This window comes from Chiloscyllium plagiosum, chromosome 3 (genome assembly GCF_004010195.1).
Source record: "Chiloscyllium plagiosum isolate BGI_BamShark_2017 chromosome 3, ASM401019v2, whole genome shotgun sequence".
NCBI lineage: Eukaryota > Metazoa > Chordata > Chondrichthyes > Orectolobiformes > Hemiscylliidae > Chiloscyllium > Chiloscyllium plagiosum.
Window position 1 is genome coordinate 49,481,593 of NC_057712.1, and position 26,803 is coordinate 49,508,395.

General features: G+C 41.4%; 1 protein-coding gene across 10 annotated transcripts in view; it reads left to right on the forward strand.

Annotated features, from left to right (window-relative positions):
* Positions 1 to 26,803, forward strand: part of adgrb3 (adhesion G protein-coupled receptor B3) — an 814,402-nt gene that overhangs the window by 619,039 nt on the left and 168,560 nt on the right. For all 10 annotated transcript variants that reach the window (XM_043681622.1, XM_043681628.1, XM_043681636.1 and 7 more), the window contains 2 exons: positions 6,460 to 6,563; positions 11,949 to 12,051. In XM_043681622.1, coding sequence (XP_043537557.1) covers positions 6,460 to 6,563; positions 11,949 to 12,051 — 207 coding nt within the window. The remainder of the gene's footprint in view (positions 1 to 6,459; positions 6,564 to 11,948; positions 12,052 to 26,803) is intronic.

The window sequence follows — 26,803 nt, forward strand, 5'->3', positions numbered from 1 at the left end:
TATCTGCATGTCTGAAAGCCAAAAAGATCTAAAAAGCAGACCCAAACAGACCTATGGACCAGCTGAGATTGGATCCTTTGGAAAATACCTTCACTTTCAAGTCCGTTCAGGCAGAGTAACGTTTTTTTTATCCCCAAAGGTCCCGAATGAACCTGAACAGAACTGACTGAATCTATATCCAAAAATGAAAATATCCTTTTGGCTGTTAGTCCTAAGGTGGTTGGATAAAGGATTCCTGACCTGTTACTGTAAAATGGGTGATTGAGAGTCGGCATCTATCTCAGTTGGCTTCAACAAAACTGAGTTGGGAAATAAATCAGGAATGGAAATGTGTTGCTGGAGAAGCGCAGCAGGTCAGGCAGCATCCAGGGAACAGGAGAATCGATGTTTCGGGCATTAGCCCTTCTTCAGGAATGCCCGAAACGTCGATTCTCCTGTTCCCTGGATGCTGCCTGACCTGCTGTGCTTCTCCAGCAACACATTTCCATCTCTGATCTCCAGCATCTGCAGACCTCATTTTCTCTTCAAATAAATCAGGAAGCTGACTATCACCATTTTCCACGATCATACAAAAGCCAATCTCCATCAGTGAGTCTTGCAACAGGAGTTTACATCACAGGTCAGGGATCATAACAGTGTCGCTTGCTTAAGCTATTTTTCCAGTGTTTAATAAATCTCCTCACCATGTAAATGTTTTACAATAAATAAAAGGAAAAGGACTTTATTTCTTCTTTTGTACTTTCTGAAAATTCTTCACTAAGCAATGGGCAAGAGGTAGGAGTTAATTTAAGAGGTTCAGGCAGTATCATGAGTATGAAGCTCAAACCCTTCAATCACATTATGCCATTGATATCATTCCCTACTTTCCATTGTTTCACACTATGTCAGACTGTTTTTGGAAGTAATTGTAATAATCTCTCTTACTGTATATAGTTGAGGTATAATATTTTTAGAGGATTACAAGTTCACAAAATGAACTAAGAGTTGGCAGTGATACCCTACAACATATTAACTTCAGCAATAAACATATAGGATGACATGCTGGCACAGTGGTTAGCACTGCTGCCTCACAGTGCCAAGGACATAAGTTCAATTGCAGCCTTGGGTGGATGGTTGTGCGGAGTTTGCATGTTCTCCCCATGTCTGTGTTAGTTTCTGTTGGGGGCTGCAGCTTCCTCCCAGAGTCCAACGATGTGCAGGTTAGGTCAATTGTCCAGAGAAGTGTAGGCTAGGTAGATTTGCCATAATAAATGTAGGGTTATAGGGATGGGTCTAGGTATGATGTTGTTGGGTGGATTGGTCTCTACCGCAGTACAGGGATTCTATGAAGAAAAGATCTTGGATCATTGCTTAAGATTTATCAACGAAACTTGCAATTCACTACTGGAACATTTCATATTTAGTGTGTATGGAATTATAGAATCCCTGCATTGGGGAATGAGGCCAGTTGGCCCATCAAGTCCCATTGACCTTTTGAAGAGCAGTCCAGACCCTGACGTATCCCTGTAACTCTGCACTTAGAATGTCCAATCTACCTAGCTGGCACATCTTTGGACTGTGAGAGGAAACCAGAGTGCCTGGCGGAAATCCACACAGACACAGGGAGAACATGCAAGCTCCACACAGTCACCCAAGGCCATAATTGAACCCAGGTACCTGGTACTGTAAAGCAGCAGTGCTAACTATTGAGCCACTGTGCTGCTCATTGTATAGTATATTCATTAAACTGGGCGTTCCTAAACTTAAAACATAGCCGTTTTTGTTTGTTGATTTTTGTTTTGTATCTGGTCTCTGACACCATTTGATTCTGTTGTATTAAGAAGCTCAGAGGGACCATGATCTTTAGGTGCCAAGTATTGATGTCCCACAGCCGAGGTAAAAGGAAACATTCTCTTCTATTTATGTTGATCAGGATTGTGGGTCTGAACAGGTTCAAGGGGCAGAATGGCCACCACCTGTGAAAATTATCTTCTGCATTTATGAATTCAATTTGAAACATATAAACATACAGTTAAAAGGATTTGTATGTAGCAATGCACACATTAATAGTACAGGATGCATTCCTGAAAATGGGTCTGAAAATATGTTCACTGTCGAACCTGTTTTCGAGCTGTTAAGGTATACTTGGGTATTTCCCAATCTCATTAGAACGCATCAAAAGTATAATCAAAGTGTACATCAGTGTCAGCGAAGAGGGCTTAAGAAACATACTGGCATCGTTTTTCTTTCACTCGCAAAATTGAAGTTTGAACTCTATTAGCTATCACTTATGCACATCAAATAGAGCATGTTTAAGAACCTGCAATGAAGAGAGCTGTTCATATTATGCCATAGAAATACATTGAAGAAGCAGAAAATGCACAGCATCTCTTAGTAGGACATTTTATTTTTTAAAATGCAATTAAGAGGTCTATAATCTCCAACTGCTAAAAATCTAGTTATAATACTGTGAAAGTTTCTGACTAGCCAATCTTGCTTATGTCTGGTTAAACACTGTTGCATTTGTTTGACTTTATTTAAAAGGAAGAAACATCTATGAACAGGTTAATTAGAAAAAGAAAAATGTATCTCTGTCAACAAGGGTTGTTGTAGCACAATAGTAGTGTCCTTCTCTGTGAACCAGGAGGCCCACCTTCATGTTGTATTGGGTCCAGAGGTGAGTAATAACATATTCTAAACTAATGACTGTATATGTCAACAGAGGAACTCTTATGGTGCAGTTGTGGTGTATTGATTTCGAGACCATAACAACACTTTTTTGGGGGGACAAAAAGAGATCTGACAACAGGAGGGCTTGTGGTGTCTGTGCCTCTGAGCTAAAAGATCTGAGTTTCATTACCCCATTCTCCACAAATGTGGCATAACACGACGATTAAAATAATTTCACCTGTAACACTAGAGATTGAAAATAACGATCAGACTGAGCAGATTATAAACTGTATCTGCAAAGGAAGGTGTCTTAGTTTTCTGTCTCACCACTGGCTTGGATCCATATTGACAGTTCTACACCAAAAATAGGTATTACACTGTTTGATGGGTCAGTTTTTGATGTGGGCATTGTTGGCTGGACCAAAACGTATTGCCAATTCTCTAATTCCCCATAAGAATGGACATGGCCAGTTTTATGAATAGATTAAAAAAGATCAAGATGTCTGTGTACTCTTGTCATTGAAATTCACACCTGAATTTCAACAATGTTAAACTACATAATTATCTGAGGCCCAAATTACCAGCATCTTTGGACATAAATGCATAGGACGCTGCAGCCTGTTTGTTAGAACATCAAATTTGTTAGCAGTGCGATGTCTACAGTGTTCATTAGATTTGCCTGGAGCAGAAAAGAGATCAAGTGTCATGGTTCTGATCGGTTCTGATCAGTTCAGAGAAACAACATTGGTATGTTTCCCAATGATAGATTATATACAGGTTCAGCAAAGATCCTGTAGGAAACCATAGAAAAATAACAATCAACACATTCCTATTTCTAAAGAAAGCAAATATTATAGATGCTGGAAATCTGAAAGAACCATAGAATGCTGCAGGTCTGGTAGCATCTGTGGAGAGATAAACAGAGTTAACATCCAGTATAGGGATACAAAGGCGATTTTTGCAAGGTTTATGAAGGTTTGTAGCTCAGGTTGAGGTTTAGAGTGTAGGTTTGCTTGCTGAACTGTAGGTTTGATATCCAGACGTTTCATTACCTGGCTAGGTAACATCATCAGTGGTGACCTCCAAGTGAAGCGAAGCTGTTGTCTCCTGCTTTCTATTCATATCTTATAAAGATAAATAGATATAAATAGAAAGCAGGAGACAACAGCTTCGCTTCACTTGGAGGTCACCACTGATGATGTTACCTAGCCAGGTAATGAAACGTCTGGATATCAAACCTCTACAGCTCAGCGAGCAAACCTACACCCCACAAAGGAGATTCACCAGGATTTTACTTAGAATGGATGGATCTCAGGATGTTTTTTTTGGAACAGGGAAAGTTGCAGGAGGGAGCTGATTGAGGTGTATAAGATTGAGGGACAAATGAAGTAACCAGCTAGCCACATTAGCACCACCCCTAAATCCAATGGAATCCTCTTCTGTAGATTATAAGTTGCTGCTGTACGTGTCTGGCAACAGCCTTTCCATAACCTAACTGAATCTATCTTTTTAAGGGAGCAACTGAACTGTGATAATGTTTTCGGTGTAAACAAAGAATGTTGAATTTTTTTGTCAAGAAATCTCTGAATATTCTCGGGATGGGTATATGAATAGGAAGGGTTTGGAGGGATATGGACCGGGTGCTGGCAGGTGGGACTAGATTGGGTTGGAATATCTGGTCGGTGTGGACGGGTTGGACCGAAGGGTCTGTTTCCATGCTGTACATCTATATGACTATGACAGCAGGGTGTACCTGGAATGCAAGTGATATTTCAATTTGTGCAACACACATGCTGGAAATGCAGTCAGTCAGTTATTTCTTCATAGTCTGACTGACCATGAAAATAAACCTTACTATATATGTAGCAGAGGAGACTTGAGGAAAATCTTTTTTACCTAGAGAGTGGTGGGGTTCTGGGGGTAGTTGATCCAAGAAACCTCACAACCTTTTTTCCAAGTACTAGGATGAGCACTTGAAGTGTCAGAATATTTAAGGCTATTGACCTAGTGTGGGGAAAGTGGGATGAGTGTGGGGGGTAGTATATTTTTGGCAGTACAGACTCGATGGGCTGCTGGGCCTTTTCTGTACTGTATCATTCCATGCTCCTGATATTTATAGTCGACATCACATTGCACATTTGTACACAGATTTAATGATTAAAACTTTGAAGTGAAACTTATTTCTTAATCTGGGCCTTGTTTCTTGGCTCTGGAGAGCAGATTATTCATCCTCAGATCCCCAGTGTTGACAGTGTTACGTTTTCTTATCTGGTTTTATTATTTTCATTGCTGCTTCATTGTAGTTCTCCAAATTGGATTTCTTTATATTGGTATACAGATAATACAACCCCTAAGATTATTCAAAGCATACAAATTAGGTATGTGCACAATGAGTGAGTGACACATGAACCAAAGTTGTACCTTACATTTACAATGTGAAACTGTCACTTTGGAAAAAACAATCAGGGATGATGCATGCAGTGTCACTTTTGGAAAATATGGCATCTTGGCCGTACACAGACTCTTGTTTGAGCAAGATCACAAGTTTGAAAGGAAACTTATTGCATACAACTGAAGAGGCAAAATAAGTTCAACAGACCAAAGTAAGTGGCTTTACCTTGTATCTGGCTGCCTTTGTCTTTCTTGGTCGAAATATTGTGGAATGTATGCTACTTCTGAACTCCTACATTTCAAACCCTGATAGTACAATTAAGCATCATTTCTGTTTGTATTGAAATAAGTATGATACAGCTGATGTTCTTACCAGTGAGAAGTCTTGTAAATTGATCATGTCTAACTGTCTCACTTAACTATACATCCCCATTCTTGCCACTCAGCAGCATTGACATATCATCATGCAAATTAATCTAGTGTGTCCCAGTTTTAAGCAATGTGGATGCAGATGCAGCTTGAAGCTAGCTATGCCAGTCCCTCGTGACCGACTATTACAAAAGCATTAAAAAGGCAACATTCCTATTCCCAAACAAAATTAAAAATTCACTTGAAAGAATGACTTCCTGTTTTTAAGAATGCAGGAATTTCATGTTAAGCAAAGCAATGAACTTTTGATGTGTCCTGTAATTAAGATACACGATGATATCAGCAAATAAATCTCATTGGAATGCAGATCATCAGCTTGTTTAGTGTCTATGCCAGTGATAAGCTGGTATGTGCAAAGTCGATTGTTTGTTTATTTCTCATGTAATTTCTTTTCAGCATGTCCAGTGCATGCCCCAATTGTGCGATAATTTGTTTCTTCCTTTTCTTTATTCTTGGGATGAAGCCGTATCTGATAAAGCCAGGACTTATTGTCCATCCCTTATTGCCCTTGAGAAGGTGGTGGTGAGCGTCTGCATGAATACTGCATTCGATGTGCTGTAAATAGATCCACAATTCCATTAGGAGTTCGGAGTTGATTTTTTGACTCATTGATACTGAGGGAATAGTGTTATATTTCCAACTCAAGGTGCTGAGTGGCTTGTATGTGGTGCATGTGGTGGTATTCTTCCCATATATCTGCTCTTCTTTCAAGCGGTGGAGGTTCGTGTGTTTGGAAGGTGATGTCAAAGAAATTATAAAATTTGAAGGGTACATGCAAGTTGTTGCATGCAATGTCTTCAGAGTTAACTGAAAGTAATTTTATTTCCCCTACACTTTGATGCTTCTGTCATCACTTAATAAAATTGTATGAGTCCAGTCTTTGACCAAACATTTTTAAGGAGAATAAAGAATTGAAGAAGTAGTTAATTGTGAAGAGGAAAATTTCTGTTGTGTTTGTTAAATTGTCTTTGTTTTGGTTTTGCTCTGCAGGGTATGGAGAACGCTGACATGCCTTCAGTCACTTTGATAGTAGGCTGCGGTCTCTCATGTATGGCCCTCATCGCTCTCGCAGTCGTCTATGCTGTGCTATGGAGGTGTGTACCTTCAAACTCATCCATTGCTGATTTGATTGTGAAATTATTTAAGGACAATGTTTTATTGTTCGAATGAACAGCTAAGACACCTCCTTGAATGTGAATATCATTGGCAAGGAAAGCATTTGTTGCCATCCCTACTTGCCCTTGAAAGCATTTGATTTGACCAAATAGCTGGAGATCTTGTGACCATTTAGGCCAAAGCAGGTAAAGTAAGGTCCCAAAAGAGGTTAGTGAACAAGATAAGTTTTTATGACCATTGTTGGTTTCTTTCACCCAGATTCCCTTTTTTACTTCTTTTAAATAAATACAAATTCCACCACTGGCTGAGGTCAGATTTCAGTCTATGCCTGTAAAGCATTAGCTTGAGTCTCCGAATTACTAGTTCAGTGACATGACGACACGACTGTCTTCTAATATTTGTCACAAGTTGCAGAGAAAATGTTTTCGTAGATGGTACAGACTACCGTTGTCAATATCGGTATTTGGAGTTTGGCAGTGGTCATTGCTGAGGGTTGGGCTCGTTCACTGACTATCTGAGCTTCTGTTGTGATCAGACAAAAGTTTATTTCACTTCTCCTCCAATAATCATCTCCAATAATCAGACCAGGACTTTTTAAAATTAATGCAATTTGAAGAGATAAAGTTTTGCAAGTCTTCAATCAAAAGGTTACATCTGTGTAACAAGTTGATCAATTTTATGCAGCAAATTATGTAATAATTGTACTTTGTTTAGGACAATTAAGCAGAAGCATACCAAAGTCACCAGATAAATTAAATATGACCTGTCAGTTCGAGTTGTAATACATCACTTGCTATTAACTAGTTTATTGTTGCATGCATGTTACTATGCTCTGTTTAGTTTTCCGTAACAAAAGGAAAAATAATAATTTTCATTACTTGTGCCTAATTCCTGTGAAACTGTTGTGTACTCCCACCTCTTTTGGTGTGTTCATAGAGTCATCGAGATGTACAGCACAGAAACAGACTCTTCGATCCATGCCAACCAATTATCCCAACCCAGTCTAGTCCCATCTGCCAGCATCCAGCCCATATCCCTCCAAACCCTTCCTATTCATATACCCATCCAGATGCCTTTTAAATATTGCAATTGTACCAGCCTCCACCACTCCCTCTAGCAACCCATTTCACACAAGCACCACGCTCTGCGTGAAAAAGTTGCCCCTTAGGTCTCTTTTATATGTTTCCCCTCTCAACCGAAACCTATGCCCTCTTGTTCTGGACTCCCTCACCCCAGGGAAAAGACCTTTTCTATTCCCCCTATCCATGCCCCTCATGATTTTATAAGATCAGCCCTCTGCCTCTGATGTTCCAGGGAAAACAGCCTCAGCCTATTCATTCTCTCCCTATAGCTCAAATCCTCCAATCCTGTCAACACCCTTGTAAGTCTTTTCTGAACTCTTTCAAGTTTCACAACATCCTTCTGATAGGAAGGAGACCATAATTGCACACAATATTCCAACAGTGGCCTAACCAATGTCCTGTACAACCGCAACATGACCTTCCAACCCCTGCATTCAATACTCTGACCAATAAAGGAAAGCATACCAAACGCCGCCTTCACTATCCTATCTATCTGTGACTCAATTTTCAAGGAGCTATGAATGTGGTCTCCAAGGTCTCTTTGTTCAGCAACACTCCCAAGGACGTTACCATTAAGTGTGTAAGTCTTGCTACGATTTGCTTTCCCAAAATGCACCACCTTGCAATAATCTAAATTAAACTCTGCCACCTCAGTCCATTGGCCCCTCTGATTAAGATCCCATTGTAATCCGAGATAACCTTCTTCGCTGTCCGCTACCCCTCCAATTTTGGTGTTGTCTGCAAACTTACTAACTCTTATGCTCACATCCAAATCCTTTAGATAAATGATGAAAAGTAGTGGACCCAGAACCGATCCTTGTGGCACTCCACTGTTCACAGGCCTCCAATCTGAAAAGCAACCCTCCACCGCTACCCTCTGTCTTCTACCTTTGAGCCAGTTCTGCATCCAAATGGCTAGTTCTCCCTGTATTCCATGAGATCTAACCTTGCTAATCAGTCTCCCATGGGGAACCTTGTTGAACGCCTTACTGAAGTCCATATAAATCACATCTACCGCTCTGCCCTCCTCAATTCTCTTTGTTACTACTTCAAAAAACTCAACCATGTTTGTGAGACATGATTTCCCAAAGCCATGCTGACTATCCCTAATCAGTCCTTGCCTTTCCAAATACATGTACATCCTGTCCGTCAGGATTCCCTCCAACAACTTGCCCACCACCGAGGTCAGGCTCACTGGTCTTTAGTTCCCTGGCTTGTCCTTACCATCTTTCTTAAACAGTGGCACCACCAACCTCCAATCTTCCGGCATCTCACTTGTCACTGTCGATTATCTAAATATCTCAGCAAGAGGCCCAGCAATCACTTCCCTGGCTTCCCACTGAGTTCTGGCGTACACTTGATCTGGTCATGGGGATGTATCCACTTTTATACATTTCAATACACTCAGCTCTTCCTCCTTTTGTAATATGGACATTTTTTCACGATGTCACCATCTATTTCCCTACACTTTATATCTTTCATGACCTTTTCCACAGGAAATACTGATGCAAAATGCTCATTTGGTATCTCCCACATCTCCTGTGGCTCCACACAAAGGCCGCCTTGCTGATCTTTGAGAGGCCTTATTCTCTCCCTAGTCATCCTTTTGTCTTTAATATATTTGTAAAAACCCTTTGGATTCTCCTTAACTCTAATTTGCCAAAGCTATTTCATGTCCCCTTTTTGCCCTCCTGATTTCCCTCTTAAGTATACTCCTACTGCCTTTGTACTCTTCTAAGGATTCACTTGATCTATCCTGTCTTTCTTTTCCTTAACCAAACCCTCAATTTTTGTCATCATCCAGCATTCCCTATACCTACCGGCCTTTCCTTTCACCCTAACAGGAATATACTGTCTCTGCACTCTTGTTATCTCGTTTCTGAAGGCTTCCCATTTTCCAGCTGTCCCTTTACCTGCAAACATCTGCCTCCAATCAGCTTTTGAAAGTTCTTGCCTCATACTGTCAAAATTGGCCTTTCTCCAATTTAGAACTTCAACTTTTAGATCTTTTTCCATCACTATTTTAAAACTAATAGAATTATGGTTGCTGGCCCTAAAGTGCTCCCCCACTGACATCTCAGTCACCTGCCCTGCCATTTTTCCCCAAGAGAAGGTCAAACTTTTCACCTTCTCTAGTAGGTACATACTGAATCCAAACACTTTCTTGTACACACCTAAGGGTTTAGATGGAGAGGAATTTGTTAATGCTATGGCAGTCCCAGGCTATGTTTGGAAAGTTGAAATCCCCTACCATGGGCGGCACGGTGGCACAGTGGTTAGCACTGCTGCCTCACAGTGCCAGAGACCCGGGTTGAATTCCCACCTCAGGCGACTGACTGTGTGGAGTTTGCACGTTCTCCCCGTGTCTGCGTGAGTTTCCTCCGGGTGCTCCAGTTTCCTCCCACAGCCCAAAGATGTCCAGGTCAGGTGAATTGGCCATGTTAAAAATTGCCCGTAGTGTTAGGTAAGGGGTAAATGTAGGGGTATGGGTGGGTTGCGCTTGTGTGGACTTGTTGGGCCGAAGGGCCTGTTTCCACACTGTAATGTAATGTAATCTGTAATAACCACCCTATCATTCTTCGAAATAACTGAGATCTCCTTACAAATTTGTTTCTCAATTTCCCTCTGACTTTTCGGGGGTCTGTAATACAATCCCAATAAAATGATCATCCCTTTCTTATTTCTCAGTTCCACCCTGGATGTGTTTCTGGTAATATCCTCCCTCAGTACAGCTGTAATGCTATCCCTTATCAAAAACGTCACTCCCCCCTCCTCTCTTGCCTCCCATTCTGTCCTTCCTGTAGTATTTGTATCCTGGAACATTAAGCTACTAGTCCAGTCCATCCCTGAGCCATGTTTCTGTAATTGCTATGATATCCCAGTTCTATGTTCCTAACCATGCCCTGAGTTCATCTGCTTTCCCTGTTAGGCCCCTTGCATTGAAATAAATGCAGTCTAATTTATCAGTCCTACCTTGTTCTCTGCTTTGTCCCTGCCTGCACTGACTGTTTGACTCGCTTCTTTTATTAACTGTACCTGTCTCTGATTGATCTCTTTTCTCACGATCTCCCTGGGTCCCATCCACTCCTCCCCACAACCTTAAATCGTTCTGACCAGCTCTAGCAAATCTCCCTGCCAGTATATTTGTCCCCTTCCAATTGAGGTCCAATCAGTCCTTCTTGTACAGGTCATTTCTAGCCCAGAAGAGATTCCAATGATCCAAAAATGTGAATCCTTCTCCCATACACCAGCTCCTCAGCTATGCATTCCTCTGCTCTATTCTCCTATTCCTATCCTCACTCACTTGTAGCACTGGAAGTAATTCAGATATTACTCCTCTTAGAACCTCCCTTTTAAAATTTGTGCCTAACTCTCTGTATTCTCTCTTCAGAATCTCAACCTTTTCCCTTCCTATGTCACCGGTTCCAATGTGTATGATGACCTTCTACTGGTTCCTCTCCCCTTTTGAGAACATTCTGCACCCTCTCTGAAACATCCTTGATCCTGGCACCAGGGAGGCAACGCACCATTCTGAATTTTCGCTGCTGGCCACAGAAACATCTGTCTGTGCCTCGGACTAGAGCGCCCCCTAACACAATTAATCTCTTGGAACCCGATGTACCCCTCATTGCATTAGAGCCAGTCTTAATACCAGAAACCTGGCTGTTCGTGCTACATTCTCCTGAGAATCCATTACCCCCTACATTTTCCAAAACAGCATACTTGTTTGAAATGGGGATAGCCACAGAGACTCCTGCACTACCTGCCTACCTCTCTTACCTTTGTGTTTTCAGCTGTAATTACATTGTGTTATCTGAGCTAAAGACAATTGGAAAGAAATCCATTGCAAGATGGTGGAGAATATTTAGATTAGATTAGATTAGATTAGATTACTTACAGTGTGGAAACAGGCCCTTCGGCCCAACAAGTCCACACCGACCCACCGAAGCGTATACCACCCAGACCCATACTCCTACATTTACCCCTTCACCTAACACTACGGACAATTTAGCATGGTCAATTCACCTAACCTGCACATTTTTTTTGGATTGTGGGAGGAAACCGGAGTACCCGGAGGAAACCCATGCAGACATGGGGAGAATGTGCAAACTCCACACAGAGTCGCCTGAGGCGGGAATTGAACCCGGGTCTCTGGCGCTGTGAGGCAGCAGTGCTAACCACTGTGCCACCGTGCCGCCCACCGTGCCACCCATTTGTGGAGATCTACCCCTTTTGCTGCTCTCAAAATTACAAAATGGGTTTCCTTTTGTGTTTGTGTAGGTACATCCGATCTGAAAGGTCGATTATTCTGATAAACTTTTGCTTCTCCATCATCTCATCCAATATCCTCATCGTGGTTGGACAAACACAGACTCGGAATAAGGTACCAAAGTCAAGCATTTGCAATAGTCTTTTTCTTTTAAATCTATGAAAATGTCAAAGTCCCAAGACAAGAGGGTAGCATGACTTCTGTGCTGCCTGTGTGGCATCTACAGGATATGTGAAAGCACCAGTCTGAGCCAGTGTTCCCTCGTGGTTTGTAGTTTAGTGTGTCTGTTGATGCATCTCATTAGGCTGTGTGGCACAAGCTCTGCAGAAAACATGTAGCCTCAATTTGATTGAAGCAGTTGTGGTAGCAGTTCTGACTTTTCATGCTGAATTCATCAAGATATTAGTTGTTTTGTATTACTGGAAGGCTAAAGTATGTGAGAATCTTCAAGGCTACACGTGCTATCGTAAGGACAGACTGACAGGCAGAGGGGGTGGGGTAGCCACGTTGGTAAGGGATGATATTCAGTCCCTTGCGCGGTGGGACCTAGAATCCGGGGATGTAGAGTCAGTGTGGATAGAGCTGAGAAATTCTAAGGGTAAAAAGACCCTCTTGGGAGTTACCTACAGGCCCCCAAACAGTAGTCTGGATGTCGGATGTAAGTTGAATCAGGAGCTGAAATTGGCCTGTCGCAAAGATGTTACTACAGTTATGGGGAATTTCAACATGCAGGTAGACTGGGAGAATCAGGATGGTATTGGACCTCAAGAAAGGGACTTTGTGGAGTGCCTCCGATATGGATTCTTAGAACATCTGGTGCTGGAGCCTACCAGGGAGAAGGCAATTCTGGATCTGGTAGTGTGCAACGAACCAGAATTGATCAGGGACCTCAAAGTGAAGGAGCCATTGGGAAGTAGTGACCATAATACAATAACCTCCAATCTGCAATTTGAGAGGGAGAGGGTACAATCAGAAGTGACAATATTTCTGTTGAATAAAGGGAACTATGGAGCTATGAGGGAGGAGCTGGCCAAAGTTCAATGGTGCAATACCTTAGCAGGGATGACAGTGGAGGAACAATGGCAGATATTTCTGTGTATAATGCAGAAGATGCAGGATCAGCTCATTCCAAAAAGGAAAAGGCATGGGTGGCCGTAGCTGATGCGGGAAGTTAAGAAACAGATAAAGTTAAAAGAGAAAAAGTATAACATAGCAAAGATGAGTGGGAAAACAGAGGACTGGGAAGCTTTTAAAGAGCAACAGAGGATTACTAAGAAGGAAATATGCAGAGAAAAAATAAGGTACGAAGGGAAACTGGCTAAAAATATAAAGGAGGATAGTAAAAGCTTTTTTAGGTATGTGAAAGGCAAAAAAATGGTTAAGACTAAAATTGGGCCCTTGAAGACAGAAACAGGGGAATATATTACGGGGAACAAAGAAATGGCAGAAGAATTGAATTGGTACTTCAGATCTGTGTTCACTGGGGAAGACACAAGCAATCTCCCTGAGGTAACAGTGGCTGAAGGACCTGAACTTAAGGGAATTTATATTTGCCAGGAATTGGTGTTGGAGAGACTGTTAGGTCTGAAGGTTGATAAGCCCAGGGCCTGATGGTCTACATCCCAGGGTACTGAAGGAGGTGGCTCGAGAAATCATGGATGCGTTAGTGATTATTTTCCAGAGTTCGATAGATTCGGGATCAGTTCCTGCGGATTGGAGGGCGGCTAATGTTGTACCACTTTCTCCCACCTTTCTTAAAGCAGGAAATTATAGTCTGACCTCAGTGGTGGGAAAGATGCTGGAGTCTATTATAAAGGATAAAAGTACGAGAGATCTGGATAGTAGTAGCAGGATAGGTCAGAGTCAGCATGGATTTATGAAGGGGAAATCATGCTTGACTAATCTTGAATTTTTTGAGGATGTAACTCTGAAGATGGACGAGGGAGATCCAGTAGATGTAGTGTACCTGGACTTGCAGAAAGCTTTTGATAAAGTTCCACATAGGAGGTTAGTGAGCAAAATTAGGGCATATGGTATTGGAGGCAAAGCACTAACTTGGATTGAAAGTTGGTTGACTGACAGGAAACAAAGAGTAGTGACAGACGGTTCCATTTCGGAATGGCAGGCGGTGACCAGTGGGGTACCGCAGGGATCAGTGCTGGGACCGCAGCTTTTTACAATATATATTAATGATATTGAAGATGGTATTAGTAATAACGTTAGCAAATTTGCTGATAATACTAAGCTGGTTGGCAGGGTGAAATGTGATGAGGATGTTAGGAGATTACAGGGTGACCTGGACAGGTTAGGTGAGTGGTTAGATGCATGGCAGATGCAGTTTGATGTGGATAAATGTATGGTTATCCACTTTGGTGCCAAGAACAGGAAGGCAGATTACTATCTAAGTGGAATCAATTTAGGTAAAGAAGCAGTACAAAGAGATCTGGGTGTTCTTGTACACCAGTCAATGAAGGTCAATTCCTGGAATGGTGGGACTACCTTACACTGAAAGACTGGGGTGACTGGGCTTGTATACCCTTGAGTTTAGAAGACTGAGAGGGGATCTGATTGAGACATATAAGATTATTAAAGGATTGAACACTCCGGAGGCAGGAAACATGTTTCCGCTGATTGGTGAGTGCCGAACCAGAGGACACAGCTTAAAAATACGGGGTAGACCATTTAGGACAGAGATGAGGAGAAACTTCTTCACCCAGAGAGTGGTGGCTGTGTGGAATGCTCTGCCCCAGAGACTGGAGGACCAGTCTCTGGATTCATTTAAGAAATAGTTGGAAAGAGCTCTCAAGGATAGTGGAATCAAGGGTAATGGAGATAAGGCAGGAACAGGATACTGATTAAGGATGATCAGCCGTGATCATATGAATGGCGGTACAGGCTCGAAGGGCAGAATGGCCTACTCCTGCACCTATTGTCTATTAATTTGGGTAACAGAGAGAAATTGAGTGTTGCCTTGCTTAGAAGCTTAAATATTCGACTAGAGTTTCCCATATTGTATGTTGTGACTCGCATTGGACTTGTGAGATTAGATTCAGAGGTCACAATCCAGCTTCATTACTGTGAAGCTCCTTGAGTGCTTGTCTTTTTAGACAGGCCATGGCTTCGCTGATCAAAGCTTAAGGCCTTTGGCTTATGCCATAAAAGCTGGAGGGCAAAACATAAGGCTTTCAAAAACTAATCACTTTGCCTCACCTCTCTCAGTTCTGTGCAATCCACTACCATCTGCAGCACACCCACCACTGCTCCACACAGTGAGGGGTCACAGCAATTTTCAACACTCTAAATGGGGCCACAGTGTGTAAATGTGTGGAAAGCACTATGCCAGACCATGTCAGTTACTAAATACAGTATGTTAGGAGTGCTGGAGACTATAAAGGAGAGTCTCAAATTTGCCGCTTAGTGTTCAAGTTCCATGGCTGGTGTTCTGAAGAAAGACTTAGATGCACTGGGGATTTTCAACTTGGAAAAATATTATTCCTGAAGTTATCTTTACACTGGATATTGGTAATTCTTCACGTAGAGACTGAACACTCTGTGGGGTAGACTTCCACATGGAGATGTAAAAGCATTGGAACCAACTAGATGTTGGAGTCTCTTAGGATGAATTAAAATTGGTCACATTGGTCAATACCTTGTGATCTTGTTGAAGAAGTTGAAGTTAATCATATTTGAAATGCAATGTGGCCCTCTTCGGAACAGAGAGAAAAGATAGCTCTTGTATCTCAGCATTTGATACAGAGGTTTTGCATGAGACACATTAAGCTTATTCTTTATATCAAATTTAACTATCTGCCTTTGTTGCATTCTCTGTTTGTTTAATAGAATCCCTACAATGTGAAGCAGGCCATTTGGCCCATCGAGTCCGCACTGACACTCCTGGTGTTGCTGACCCTGTCAACCTGGCAAAGATGAAAGTGAATAGGTCGAGCTGCCTGGCTGCTCTATTTCTCTGATATCAGGGACAGCCCTGTCTAGGTGTCTGCAATCCTGTCAATGGGCTCCAATTTGGGTGCTGAGGGCAGACTGCTGCTTTGGAGCTCACCTCCATGTGGGGATGGGTCTGGCATTTGTCAGCAAGTGGAGAAAGTCTCTTCCAATCAGGATCTTAATTATTTATATATCCCATTCAGCTTTCTGATTTGGCAGCTAATTCCAGAATTTGAGAAAACTCGGGAACATTTTCACTTTCAGGACATTGTGGAATATCGCCGCTAGTGACAGAATTCATTTCTTAATGTTGAAAGAATAAGAAGGAGATGAGTTATGTACTGACTGGCCAGTCTGTTGAGGCAGTCATGGTGAACGTGACCTTTGAATGTTTCAATGGTTTTTAGTTTGTTATTGGGTGGGGGTTGGTTTAGCTTAGTTGGCTGGATATTTGGTCTGCAAGGCAACATGAGTTCAATTCCCATACCAGCTGAGGTTCCATTCAGGTTTCCACCAGTCATCTCTCTCCAGTGCAAACACAGTCCTATGGTCTGATGAGACTATGGCAATCTGACTTGATTTTGTTGTTGAAGCTTGTCGCTCAGATAAGACAAGTCACTCTCGATCTTATTGTACTACCACTTTGGTGTGATTGTTTGTGATAACTTTTTATATTTGATATGAAAAAGCAAGGTTTTTTTACACATTTCTGCTCATGTCTCGCTGCTTTTGATCTCTTACTAACACATTCCAAGTAAAGAGCCAGCCTCTGTGAAGGAATTAAGCACAGAGTATTTTGCTTGTGTCACTCTTTATGGCACTGTTTCAGTCACTGTGTCTTCAGTGATTTGACAGAAAATTCTGTACATCAGATAGTGGACAAAGCATGCCAAGGGGTGAAAGTAAAGACAGATTTGCAACGATCCCAAGGGCAGTATTGATACTTTTGTTTGTTTGGTGACGCAGATACTGAGGTTGCAGCGCTTATGAGACATAATGGCCCACCCTGGACAGCTCTCTGCAGTGAAGAATTCCACAGGTTCTCTGCATTCTGAGAGAAGAAATTCCTTCTCATCTCTATTTTAAAGAGCAACCCTTTATTCTGAGACTGTCCCACAAGGGAAACAATTCTTGAGCATCTACCCTATCAAATCCCTTAAGAATCTTGTATGCTTCAATAAGGTCTCCTCTTATTCTTGTAAACTCCAATGAATCCAGGCCCAACCTACTCAACACTCCCATGAGAGAGTCTCTCCATACCTGTATCAGCCGAGTGAGCCTTCTCAGGACTGCCTCCAATGCCAGTACCCCTTCATTTAGATAAAGACATACCTTCGTATAACTTGCATAATTTTAGAAAAATCAACCTACTTTTATATTCCATTCCCTGTGAAATAAAGGCCAACGTTCTATTTCCCTTTCTTTTACCCAACTGAAATTGCATGCTTTTTTTTTGTTATTCAGGACAAAGACCCCCAAATCCCTCTATTCTGTGGCTTTCTGAACCCTTTCTGCACTTAAGTAATATTCAGCTCCGCTAGTCTTCCTGCCAAAGTGTATAAGCTCTCAGTTTCCCAGATGATTCCACCTGTGAACTTTTTGCCTTAACCTCTCTATACCTCTGCAGATTCTGTGTTGTCCCCACGGTTTGTTTTTTCCACCCATTTTTGGTTCATGTGCAAACATAGGTATAGACATTCACTTTCCTCATCAGTCATTGACGTATATTGTAAATAAATTGTCACCTGAGCAGTGATCCCTGTGGTACACCACTAGTTACAAGTTGCTGTTTTGAAAATTCCCTCCTTTATCCCAACGTCTCTGTCTACTATTGGTCATCCAATCTTCTATCCATACTAATATACTACCTCCCAACATGATAGATTCTTTTCTTAGTTTTAGTATTAAGTGGCACTTTATCAAAGCCTTCTAAGGGCTTTAACACAGTTAAGCAATCTTGTGTCAATGTCATGGACATCACTGGGAATAAATAGTACCAGATGGGCAGAGTTTAACAATGTGAAGAAGTTAGAAATGTATGTGGGGAAACAAGTGGATTAGACTGATTAACACTGGGCAGTAGAATTTGTAGAATAATCTTTCAATAACATAGTAGTAAGATATACTATGGTAAAACCTGCCTGGTAGATCTCATGCCTTATAATGTTTAATCTTGATGTTTAATAATCAGTGTTATAAAGAAACCCAAGTGTGGAGGCCTTACCTTCCCCATAACCAGTCTGTCTTAAACCCATAACCACAACAGAATAGATCAAGTTGGTTCCAAACACTTGTGGAAACAGCAAAGTCAATGTTTTCAGATCATCAATCTTTTGGTCCTGGTGCTACCTCACTTGTTGCACTTTTTTAACTTTATCTATAAATTTATTTTTAAAATTTTAATGCCAACACTGTGTTTGTTTCTTTTGCTTTACTGACATTTATTCATTCACTGATAAATTCAGCAGGAATGCTCTATCATACTGTCAGGTCAGAACCTTGTTGCACTACATATGTCTCGAGAAGAACTGAACACTGAGACCAGGTTAAACCATTTCAGTTGTTGCCTAATTCAATGATCAGGCTCCTCTCTGAACAATTCTTTGTTATCTGATCAACTTAAAGTATGACACAATGCTTTTGATAGCTCTGGACTTAACCATTCCTTTTCTCTCTTTCTGTCTCTTTTCCCCCATGTCCCCTTTCTCTCTTCACCACATTCCCTTTCTCTATCTCTCTCTTCCCACCACCCCACACATCCTTTCAGCATGCCCTTGGTCTTCACCTCATTCCCCCCTCACCCACCAGAATTCCCATTCTCTCTCCCTTTCTTGTACTACATTTCTCTCCCTCGCTATGTTCCCTCCACGCATATTCCCTTCTCTCACTACACCATGTTCCTTTTCTATCTTTCTCTCCATCCCATGATGCCTTTCTATGATTCCCTCTTTCTGTTTAAACCATATTCTTTTCCTCTCTATCCCGGGTTCCTTCACACCTAACCACTACAACCCTGGACACTCCGGGACAATTTAGCATGGCCAATTTACCTAACCTGCACACCTTTGAACTGTGGGAGGAAACCAGAGCATGCTAAGGAAACCTACATAGACAATGGGAGAATGTACAAACTCCACACAGACAGTTCCTCAAGGCTGGAATTGAACCTGGGTCCCTGGTCCTGTGAGGCAGCAGTGTCTTTCTTTCTTTCTTTCTTTTGTATCTTCTGTTTCTCTTTCTCTGTCCTCCCCTTCCCCAGGGTTCCTTTTCTCTATACACCACATTGATCCTCTCTCTCCCCACTTTTCTTTCTCTCTCATCCCAGCCTGTTCCCTGCCTCTCCCTCGCATTGCACATCTCTCTACAATGCACTTTCTATCTAGCTATCTCTTTTTCCTTGTTCACTGTCCACTTTAAACACACTTTAAAACCTACTCGATCAACCAAGCTTAAGTTTTGTTCTCCCAATTAGGCCTATCAGTTGGGCGGCACGGTGGCATAGTGGGCGGCACGGTGGCACAGTGGTTAGCACTGTTGCCTCGCAGCGCCAGAGATCCGGGTTCAATTCCCGCCTCAGGTGACTGACTGTGTGGAGTTTGCACGTTCTCCCCGTGTCTGCGTGGGTTTCCTCCGGGTGCTCCGGTTTCCTCCCACAGTCCAAAGATGTGCAGGTCAGGTGAATTGGCCATACTAAATTGCCCGTAGTGTTAGGTAAGGGGTAAATGTAGGGGTATGGGTGGGTTCGCGTCGGTGTGGACTTGTTGGGCCGAAGGGCCTGTTTCCACACTGTAATGTAATCTAATCTAAAAAAAAAGTTTCACCCTGAGAGATGCCTGAGCTGTCTTTCATTGTTAAAAGGTGTTATATGAATGCAAATTGTGACTGCAACCCTGTGTTCTTTGGCATCATCAATATGTGCGCCATATGGTGTGGCACTAAACCACACAATTCTGAAGCATGTTTGTACTCAACTGGCCGAATAATTCAGCTTGACATACTAGCTTGTCTGTAGGTTTCCAAAGAATAATATTTGGGAGTAGGAGCCATGACTGACAGGCCTGTCATTTCTATACAATATAATTGGGGTCATGAGCAGCAATCCCACTATGATATCTCATCCTTTATTCAGAATCTTCCACTCTCAATTCACAGCTTCCGTTCTGAATAACATTTAGGCTTCAGACTCTTTCCCGTTCAGCTTCGTGTTAGCTCTTCCCTATCATTGTGTAAGCTTGTTACATTTTCTGCTTTAACTGCAAGTATGGATAGTTATAGTTTCCAGCGAATGCTATATTCTGAAACATGAGGTAATTGAGAATAGGAGTCCAATCTTTACTTTCCTGTCTTCTCAAGTTCTCAGCCAAAGGCACGTTCCATCCACAGTGCCACAACCTCTGCCATCAGCAGTGCAAGGAGGCAGGTTCTGAATCTGCATCAGCCAGAACAGGCACTGAACCCTGCTGTGGATACTGTCTGATATATAACATCCCAATTGGTGTTGCTGTCACCACCTACTGCAGTCCCAGTCTGGCAGTTATGCCCTCAGACATGGATGACTTTGTCATTGGTAGCGTGATTGAACTGTTCTTCATGAAATTTGATCTCCTCCTCTGAGTACACTGTATGCCCTTGCCAACCACATGCATCCTCTAATGGTGTTTTACATGGATGAAAATTGATTGAACAGTTAAGGAATAGGGGAGGGTGTGGTGGATTGTGGTAAATGGCAGTTTTCTCAAAGCTGCTGAGATGTTGTGATGTATCAAAGTTGATAGCGAGGACTCCCAGGAAAACTACTGCGCAGTTGTAAAGTTCTGTGTCACTGCCTCATGCTGGTATCTCTGTCTCACTGACAGGACAGCACACACACACAGGAATGATGATGGAAATCTGTATGAGGAAGACATTGCACGGTTGACTGGAAAGATTATGCCTTTGGTGTTTTTGGTTTATACGTCAATGTTTGGTTTATCTGGTTTTTAGCAGTCTGATAAACAATGTGTCTATTTGAGAGGGCAGTTAAGAATCATTCACATTTATGTGGGTCTGGAGTCATATGTCGGTCAAAGCAAGTAAGGATTCCAGATCTTTCCCCTCAAAGGATATTGGTGAATCAGATGTACTTTTATAGTTCATTATTACTGTGACTTACCTAATTATTCCAGATTTTGAATCAAATCGAATCGAAGCTCCCCCAGCTGCAGCAGTGGGACTTGAATTCCTGTCTGCAGAACTTTACCCTGAGCCTCAAGATTGCTAGCCAAGGAGCAATCCCACTGTGCTGTCATCCATCATCCTTCCACAACAGCGAATGTTTCTGGAGCCAAAGTACTTCTAAGCACCCTTCTTATTTTCTTATCGTCCAAGCTAAGAGGCAACATTTCCAATTTTTATGCATCATAGATGTTATGAAAATACTTGAATACTCTACTCAACAGGAAGATTAGCCTGTGAAGCATCACTGGAAATCATTAGTGTAGTGTTGTTTGGGTCACTTAGCGATGAATTTCAAGTACACATTTCTCTAGATTTAACTTGCTTTATTTTCCCTTGAAATATTCTCCACTTCTTAACATTTTGACATGGTACATAAATCAAATGAATCTTTGGTCTAGACTGACTGCATGACTTATTTTATTGATAATTCAAATTTCACAGTTGCCCTGTTTCTTCTTTATGTGCATCATCATCCTTCAGTGATGACCTAGTATGATTAACCAGGAAGAGACTAACACTCTCTAAGTGTGTTACTCTGGAACTGCTGTGCTTAACATTGAAACTAATTTGTCTAAAAGCCCCTTATGCCTAACTTCCAATTTTAAATTCAACTCCAATGTTCCACAGAACTAATTTCTCAAATTCCACACTATTGCACATTTAACAAAGTCATCAATGCATTATTAAGTTCTTTGAAGGTTTTCCTTCATGATACCGATAAAACATTGTGGGAGCTGCTTTTAGTTCGATAGTGAAAAAGAAATCTCACCAACAGATATTGGATCCTGGAAAGAATATTTAGGCCCTAACTGTATTCATTTTGTTGCTTGTGGTTTTCCTTCTCTATCTGCTACCTCTCTGGGCATTTCAGAAATATTTCTGTCTGAAAAGTGTTGCCCTAAATGAACATAGCCTTTCAATTAATTCATCTATACTTCCATGAATTTTTTTTCCCAAAAGAGCTAATAATGTTTTTAAGATACTTTTCTAGCTGTGGGAGAGACTACTATATCTGCACTGGCCAATTGTGTTCAAAACTATCCACTGTCCTTGCCTTAGCTTTATACTTGCTAACTGCAAGGAATTTTTCAGTACACATTTGTCATGTTTATTGGCAACCACTAAACCTCAATCATCAGGAATTCTTATTCTGGTTCTCAGGTTGTTCTGTGGCCTTATATTTTATATGCTTAATTCATTCAAGCTCCAATATCTATGCTTGTCAGGATTACTAATACAAGATCTACCTCTGAATCTTGACTGAATGGTCTTTCTCTCGTATATGATCATTTCCTAAAACAAGAGTCACTCCTGGATCCTTTAACAGCACTTGCACTGCACTTTCTTTTTCTCCACCCATTCAACCCATTCTGTCTAACAGTCAACCTCACTTCTTAGTTTTTAATCTTGAAATTTTAAGCAATTCCCCCCCCCCCATTTAAAAACTCTCTGTGGCTTTTCCTGCATTGCCCAATGTTTTCACATGCCTCTTCCATTCACTAGACACATCTGGAATACATACACAAGTATGCAATCTGAGTAACTGGCCTTTGGATGTGATCACATTCTCAATTGTCTTGATCACTCTCATGTGGCCATAATCCAGCTGTTAACCTAACCCCATTTTGTTCCTCAGAATGCTCAGTACAGAACTTTTGAGGTACAAAGTTAATTCTGTCGGTTGATAAGTGAATATTGATTAATTGATCCAGAGGAATGCATCTTAAGAATTTCATTGCCTTTGTCAAAATCATGTCTTTTTATTTTCTGTATTTTTAATGGACTGAAATAGGAAAAGTACTATTTTAAAACTGATTGCTTCAGGATTACTGCATTCTAGGAAAACCAGAAACCTGGCTCTCGTTTCAAGCACTGTTACACAGCTGCAGGTTCAACCGGTAGTAGAGGAAATGCAGATGAGATGAAGTCAACGGTGTATACAAATGGGTGGCACGGTAGCACAGTGGTGAGCACTGCTGCCTCACAGCGCCAGAGACCCGGGTTCAATTCCCACCTCAGGCGACTGACTGTGTGGAGTTTGCACGTTCTCCCCGGGTGTGCGTGGGTTTCCTCCAGGTGCTCCGGTTTCCTCCCACAGTCCAAAAATGTGCAGGTTAGGTGAATTGGCCATGCTAAATTTTCCCATAGATTTAGGTGAAGGGGTAAATGTAGGGGAATGGGTCTGGGTGGATTGCGCTTCGGCGGGTCACTGTGGACTTGTTGGGCCGAAGGGTCTGTTTCCACATTGTAAGTAAGTAAATGGAGATTCAGTGGCAGGAAGTAGCTGATTGGTCTGTGAACTAATGACTGGTTAGTAATGACAAAGGCCTTCTGCCTGGCAATAATTATGCCATTGGTTCTCAGGTACCTGAATAGTTGAAAGCTGTGATCAAGTTGGAGAGAAGCCTTCAGAATGCCAACACGGGCTTTTCCATTCTCTGCAATAAAAGCTACTTTAAGCCTCAAGAAAATCTATTTTTCTTCCTTTGTAGTTGCTATAAACTGTGATATCTAATTCATAAGTCAGGCACCTTTTATAAGTGTGAACCAGTGACGCTGTGCTTCTACAAAATAGTGAAAGCATCTAGAGAAGGAAAACTGATAAGCATTCTGATCAGCACAAGAATCATCCAGGCAGTTCTGGTAAAAGGAGATCACTGAACTGTTTTCCCTCTGCCAAAACACCCTTTTTTTTCCATATTTATTTATGAAAAGAAGAGGGTATAAGAGATTACAGTTTTAACAAATTGAATTATATGTCAATGTTTATAATTGTTTGCCTGTAGGCGAGGTATTTGTCTACAATAAGTAGTAATCTGGTTCCGTATGGAAACCTGGTCTGTGTTTTCTGTCAACCTAGTGATAACAGATGTGGAAATTCTGCGTACTTCAATTTTTTTTTAACTTTTCATAAGGACTCTGAGAATAGCAGAATTTGATTTCCAATATCCTACACCAGTGGCATCATGTTTGATGTGTATGTTTAACCGTCACAATCTATTATAGAACAGTACAGCATTGTATAGGCCCTTCGGCCCTTGATGTTGTGCTGTCCTTTTATTCTACTCTAATGTCAAACTAACCTACATACCCTCATTTTACTATTGTCCATGTACCTATCCAAGAGTCGCTTAAATGTCCCTGATGTACCTGACTATACTATCACCACTGGCAGTACATTTCCTGCACCGACCACTCTGTGTAAAAACCTATTTCTGACATCTCCCCTAAACCTTCCTCCAATCGCCTTAAACGTATGCCCCCTCATGATAGTCATTTCTGCCCTGAGAAAAAAATCTCTGACTATTCACTCTATCTAGGCCTCTCATCATCTTAAACTATGAGGGTCTTTCCATTCCCCTCATGCCCTTTTCTCTAATAATACATCAAATCTCCTGAGTTAACTCCTGATTTGGATTGAATCATTACATCACAGAAAAAGGCTATGTGATCTTTTTTTCTCTATACTGGCTCTTCTATGGAGCAATTTAAGTACTTTTACCATTGTCTGCCCATATCACATGAAATGGCCTTATGCAATATTTTCCAAAACCTCAACCTTCTTTACTTACTTGTAAACTATTTCAATATGTTCTTTCAAAAATGACTAAAGTGCCTCCTAGTGCAGGACGACTATCTCAATGCACAGAGGCAATTTATGATTTTGCCCATGCTCAAACTGAGTTAGACTATGCCCTCCATCTGTCTGATGTGAATTTATTACAAGAACTGCTCATACCAGAGCTGTTGTCAGCTTACAATTTGATTTGAAAAGCTTAAATTTTATGCAGCATTTTATTCATTGGCATGGAATTCCTTTCACAGAGTCCGTTGATGGCAGGACTTTGAATCTTCATGACCATGATTTTCAGGATTTCCCCACCAAAGAAAATTGGAAGCAAGGCAGATGTGTCAAGTCAGATCTCTATCACATTTTTCAAGGTTTTTTTAAATCTATCTTTGGGGTGGCACAGTGGCTTACAGGCTAGCACTGCTGCCTCACAGCACCAGAGAAAAGTTAGAAATGTAACAGTTTTCATGGACAGGGTTGGAATAGATCTGGAACCTTTTGCCTTACTGTCTAATCTGTCTGTGATTTTTTTTTTTACCGAGGAAGATGTGTGTTTTTACATTCTTGAGTTTGTGGTCAATTTAAATAAAAGCAGCACTTCTTGGTCAAAAAATGAGCACTTTTTTTAAAGCACACATTCACCCTGAAAATCTAAATATTCTGTCAGTTGCAGCCATAGGCACATACAATAAAGGTATATTTAATGAGATTCGGCCATTTTAAAAGTTATAAACTTTAAAAAAAAAGCTCATGGTAGACTTGCATTAGAAGGAACAATTTTTATGGACCAGGAGACAAAGGAGGTTTTCTTCATCTGATTATAGCTTAAATGGGTTTGGATAGCTAGAGCTGGATATCAGAAGTACTGCAAGATTCCCTCAAAGTAATAAATGTTCTGCAGGTCATAAATTATCAGGATGTTACATTTTATACTGGTAGATGTTTGAGAGATAAGGAATCAAACCGAGAAGTTTTAAAGATTTTTCAAAGCCTCCTGGTTCTCAATGACATTTACCTATTACTGTTGCTGCTTCAGTGTCGAGAGCCTGCAGATTTGAATGAAGATTGGGACAGCCCTAAAACATGGCTGCCTTACCATGTGGCTGTTCACATCTCCCTTCCTAATCTGGTATTGACCACACTTTGATTATCCATATCCTGGAGATTTAAGATTATTCTATCATTGTTTCTGAAAAAGACCCATACAAGTCAGCAATGTATTTCTGGATGGATTCAGGATATTTGTCTTAACATTTCAAAATCCCATTGTCTTTCGGCGAGTTCTTCAGAGTTGAGAATCTTGGGCAGAGTCCTTGTGTGCATTTAAGACTGAGACTGATTCTTGATCATTAGGGGAATCAAGAGATATGGGAAAAGTGGAGGTCATAGAGTCCCAGAGGGGTATAGCACAGAAACAGACCCTTCGGTCCAACTTGTCCGTGCCAACCAAATATCCCAAACTAATCTAGTCCCATTTGCCAGCATTTGGCCCATACCCTTCTAAATTGTTTCTGTTCGCATACTCATTCTGATGCCTTTTAAATGCTGTAATCATACCACCTTCCACCACTGGCAGCTCATTCCAAATACGCGCCACCCTCTGCGTGAAAAAGTTGCCCTTTAGGTCCTTTTTATATCGTTCCCCTCTCACCTTAAATCCATGTGTTCCAGTTTTGTATTTACCTACCCTGGGGAAATGACCATGGCTATTCACCCTATCCATGCCCCTCTGATTTTAGAAACTTCTCGGGCCACTGCTCAGACGTAAATGGACGTGAGGGACATTGAAAAAGCCATGATCATATTGAATGATGAAGCAGGCTCAAGTGGCTGAATGGCCTAATGCTGTTCTTCTTTCCACAGAGGAGCACTGATTGTGCCTTATCCACTAATGTGAGGAATGGGTGCAGAAAGTAAAGGCCCTCATTCAGGGTGATCCAGTTAGGAATGTACTGGAAACATTAAAGTCTGTTGAAATTGTAATGGACAGTTTCCCTTGGTGGCCATCTGAAAAATTCAGTATAAGGAACAAAGAAGAGTTTGAGAAGTTTCATGCAATCAACAGTGTCCATATTCAAAGTTGCGAATGGGATATGCCTTCATCAGGCTCATGAACAGGGGATCATTTAGTTT